This window comes from Alligator sinensis, unplaced genomic scaffold (genome assembly GCF_000455745.1).
Source record: "Alligator sinensis unplaced genomic scaffold, ASM45574v1 scaffold76_1, whole genome shotgun sequence".
In the NCBI taxonomy this organism is placed as follows: domain Eukaryota; kingdom Metazoa; phylum Chordata; order Crocodylia; family Alligatoridae; genus Alligator; species Alligator sinensis.
In genome coordinates, this window is record NW_005841865.1 from 3215332 (window position 1) to 3220009 (window position 4678).

General features: G+C 51.5%; 1 protein-coding gene across 1 annotated transcript in view; it reads right to left on the reverse strand.

Annotated features, from left to right (window-relative positions):
• Positions 1 to 3473: 3473 nt before the first annotated feature.
• The window catches only part of TP53RK (TP53 regulating kinase), a 4842-nt gene continuing 3637 nt past the window's right edge, over positions 3474 to 4678 (reverse strand). The window contains exons 2-3 of the mRNA XM_025191994.1: positions 4506 to 4677; positions 3474 to 4069 (exon numbers count right to left, since the gene is read on the reverse strand). Coding sequence (XP_025047779.1) covers positions 3591 to 4069; positions 4506 to 4677 — 651 coding nt within the window. The 3' untranslated portion in view covers positions 3474 to 3590. The remainder of the gene's footprint in view (positions 4070 to 4505; position 4678) is intronic.

Consider the following 4678-nt stretch of genomic DNA (forward strand, 5'->3'; position numbering starts at 1 on the left):
CAGGACGCTGCTGTTTCCCGGCCCCTCGCTCCGGGGCTTTGCTCCGCTTCCCTTTCACCTGGACGAGCAGCCCCTGCCTCTGACTCCGGCGGAGTGCGGATCCAGGGCACAGCATCCCCCCGCACCTCCGCCCGCCAGGAGCGGACTTTTGCATGAGTCCCCCGTTTACAAAACTGTCCCCCGGCCGGTGGAACCCGGGACCCACGCGCGGGGCAGCGGGCACTTGGCCGGGGCAGGGCAGCTGCTCTGGCAAGTAAGTGAATACGCGCCGGGCACCTGCAGCCCGGAGCGCTAGGACGCTTGCTCGGGGGAGCAGCCTCGAACCCGGCTCCTAGCGCTGCCGGGCGGGCGCGCTACGGTTTGAGGCACCGCAGGACAACGAGCGCGCGGCGGCGCCGGAGCCTCTCATTGCCCGCGGCCCTGCCAGCCTTCCCGGGGCCGGGGCTGCGCCCCTCCATGCCAGCTGTGCGCGCGAGGGGGCTTCACACCGTGCACAGCTCTGCCACGCAGCCCGCCAGCAAGCAGCATTTTTATTTTTTTTATTTTTTTTTTGCAAAAATATTGATTTCTACAGACATACAAACATACTGCACAGATAGCTAGATATACATCAAGACTCGTAGTAGAGAGGATATCTTTTATTAGGCCAACAAGATTTTTTGCAAAAAAAATTATTTAATATATACATCTAGATATATAGAGAGATATCGAACTCTGCCTCTACCAACCTGTCAAGTGACCACTGTGGTACACTTGGCAGGTCAAAACATACTTTGACTTTTTTTTTTATTTCTTTTATTACATTTTCCATATTGCAAGCCAAATTAGCCAAAACAAATTCCAAATCCGAGAGTCCGTCCAGAACCACACGTGGCCGTACTACTGGCATACATCCTTCACCCCCATCTGGGGCTTCAGATGTTCCCAAATCCCTTGGCAGGTGTCCTACTTGCAGACTCCAGCCCAGACTTGGGGTTCGGATGCCCCTGGAGTTTTGCTTGCCCACAGCCATACAGACCCAGGGGCAAGCCAGGGAGGAGTCTCCCATTTCCATAAAGTGGGCTTAAAGCCAAGACCTTCCCACTCCAGCGGCTAAGTTACCTTGGCAAGCTACACTACCTTGGCAGGTACTATCCCAGTGCCAGAAAAGCGGTCTTCCCCAGTGAGGCTAGAAAGACCACGCCCCTGGTCAGTGTTTCCCTTGCCAGGTAGGCATAGACTAGGCTTGATCTGAGCCTTCAAGAAGCCAAAGCAAGCAGCAAACAGCACTTAACAGGCCAGGAAGGGCCTCAACCAAACCCCTGCCTCACCCTGACAGGCACAGAGGGCTTGTGCTGGGCATCCCCTGGCAAAACAGCAGCCCCATTTCCTTTGAAAGATAAAGAGCTTCAGCTTCCAGGTTCAGGACCTGTCCATGCTTCTCAGCCTCTAGCGGGCTAAGATCAAGTGTAGAAATGGATTTAAATGGCCATGTGTAGTGGAGGGTGCACCCTGGTCCACCCAAATGTGGACAGGACTCCCTACAAGAGCCTCATAGTTAGCTTCCCACTAGCCAGTTTCCAGTGGGAGGATTTTGGCTATGTGCTGACTTTATGGAAATAGGGGACTCCTCCCTTGCTTGCTGCTGCAGCTCATGGCTGAGGGCAAGCTAGACTCGGTGATGTCTGAACCCCAAGCCTCCGACTTGGGCCTGAATGTAGGATGCCTGCCGATGAATTTGGAAGTATCTACAACTTGCCAGTTGTAGTGCCACATATGGTGTTTGAACGATTGAGCTTTGCTCAGTGTAAAGGATTAGGAACTGATCTGGCTAATTTGACCTAGAGATTTCAAACAAGGTAGGGATGACTCAGCCACCTCCCAGTCTCTTCCTGGGGTTGAGGTTCCCCCATCTCCCTTGTGAGCAGATTTTGGTTTGAAATACAGGAGGCAGCTGGAGCATAATGAAGAAAGACAGTCTCCCTTGCCATCAAATACACACGACAGACTATCCACCAGATGGAGTGGGGCTGCTTACCACCTTTCTTCAGAACTTCCAGGGATGCCTGGGTTACTTCACCATCCGCACCAACGAAAGACTCTGATACACTGACTGCTGGGATTTCACCCATTCCACTCAGGGTGCAGTTAGAGTAGCCATGGGTGACTAGTGCCTCCTGAGTCAGGGGGAGCACTTGCCCCACAGTGGCCAGTCAGTGACCAGATGGGGCTGTCCCCCGTGGCCAATCACACCAACCTGGAAGTGCCTGGCGCCCCCACTCCCAAGCCGGCACTTACAGGGAGGGCACCAGTGCTCCCACTTGCCACCCTGCCCATCACCTAAGCAGGAAATGCTGTCAGGGGGTGCACCAGCACTCTCATGGGGTGCATGTGCACTGCCTGTACATCCTCTACACAGCACCACTGAGAGCAGTTCTCAACCTTCTGCACCTTATGTCCCACCTACGTAAGGTCAAAAAATCTTAGTTCCACTGGTTGACAAGCAGGGGGGGGTCCCCCAGAGGCGTTGAAGAGTAGTGGGGCAGGTTCCCCAGCCACCAATCGAAGTGCACAAAAGTTAAACCTGAAGTCCCGCCATGGCATTTCCAGTTTCACTGCCACAACCCAAGTCCCACCTAGAGGACCTTTGCCACCAGTTGAGAAACCTAAGCTAGAAGACAGAGCAGTTTAAAAGAACATGGGGTTGTCTAAAGTCAGCCACAGCCTCCACTACTGCTACTACAGGTATTGTAGCAGGAGAAAGCTGGTAGAAGAGTTTCTCTAAAGATCCAAGAACTGCATTTAACAAGCCAGAGTACAACGTAAGAACAGCATTCATGTGTCATGATCTGACTTCTCATGCCTTTTTTAGAACAGTGCTTCTCATGTGCACGTTGAAGGGCAGAGGAATGGGGATTTTTCTTTTTTTATACAAGGGATGGAAATGTCTTTTTTATGTACTAAGATTTAATTACCACACTCCTGGCTTACAGCAGTGATCTATTAGAAATGGAGACGGTTGATGTCATTAGAGACTTAGAAAACTAAGTCTCTGCTTTGATCCAGGCAGGCCATTACTGTTTATATATTCCTAGTTCTCAAAAATGTAAATAGTATTCATAGGATAGGATACTGCTTACTTGTTTGACCACTATCTGAAAGGAAAGTCACAAAAGACTTTTTGCTCGACTGGGAATACCTTTAACAAAGTACCCTGGCACCATTTTATTACTGGTTTAAACAGACAATTTGCTGAAGGAAAGACTATTGATTTGAAAATGAAAAGCCAAAGTCTTCAAGCCTGATAACACTAGCATTGAGTGTTATATTTATTCTATGTAAAGCAGCAAGAAAATGCCACATGCTTTAGTTCTTTCCTTTTAAAAAGGGAAACATTTCATTCCTTTTCCCCCGTTTATCTGTGTATTAACAGCAGCAGCTTTTGACTTGGTTACTTTGGCCACATATTAGGTAGCTATACAAAACGAGTCATATTGTATTAAGCTGGTTTATTGGACTGAAAGTTACCAAAACAGTGAATACAAGCCACTGGAGACCTTTGCAGAACATGAGAAGTCATTTCCCCACCCTTCCACAAAGTCTGCTTGCTTCTATCCAACCATGGATCTCTTTCTTCCCCTTAGTCGTACTTCATCCAATTTTTTGATCACTGGGCTCGATTTTTTTGACATAGCTGCGTATTTCTTCAACAGAGCTTCAAACAGAGTCTCTGTGTTTGGATGAGTACTAAGAAAGGCTTTCTCCAGGACATACAAATCAACCCCTTTATCCTCAGGTAGGCCAGATATAAAACTCAGTCCAAAGTCTATCAGCACGAGGTCCAGCTTCTCTGCTGGGGGCCGCAAGAGTATGTTGGACGTCGTAAGATCCCCATGTATAAGATCCTCATCGTGCATCCGAGCCAAAACCTCGCCTATCTTCTCTGCTAAGGTAAAGAGGCCGCTAGTGTCCTTTTCGCGCTGCTGTACAGAAATGATATAATCCCGAACAGTCATCGATCCTACAATATCTTCCAAATAGATACAGTTGGAGACATAATCCACAAAGTATACCACGGGTGCAGAAATGCCTATTTAAAATAAATAAATAAATAAATAAAAAGGATTGATGAGGCGCTAACTTTTAGGGCACAGAAATTCCCGAGCGACTTCCACCCTGCCCAGTCGCACGCAACGAAGATGGAAAAGGGCTTATATTGACCGCGTCAAAGCCCGAGGACCAGGTTAAGGGGTGTGATCTGAGCACGCCCCGACTGCAAAGAGTTTTGTCCGGCATCCTTGCAGGATCACCCCTTCCTTTCCCCTCCCCTCCCCTCCCCTGGCGCTGGGCCCGTCCTGCGCGGCGGGAGGCCCCTCAGGCCCGCGGGGAGGGGGCAGGGAGCCGGGCACCGGGTGGAAGCGGGTCCCGCGGCCCGACAGGAGCCTCGCGGGCTAGTGATGGAGACGGGATCACCGCTAAGCCCCGGCAGGGGGACCCCACCTCCACCCGCTGCAGAGACCTCCCACCTGCGCGGCGGCAGCGCAGCAGAGACCGCGCCTCCTGCGCCGTGCGCCGCCGGCTCAGCCGCTCCTCCAGCGCCGGGTGCCGGTAGCGCTTGGGGAAGCGGAGCTTGGCCACGACAGCGCGACCCAGGAAGCAGCCCCGGTAGAGCCGCGCCTCAGCGACCTGCTGCACCAGA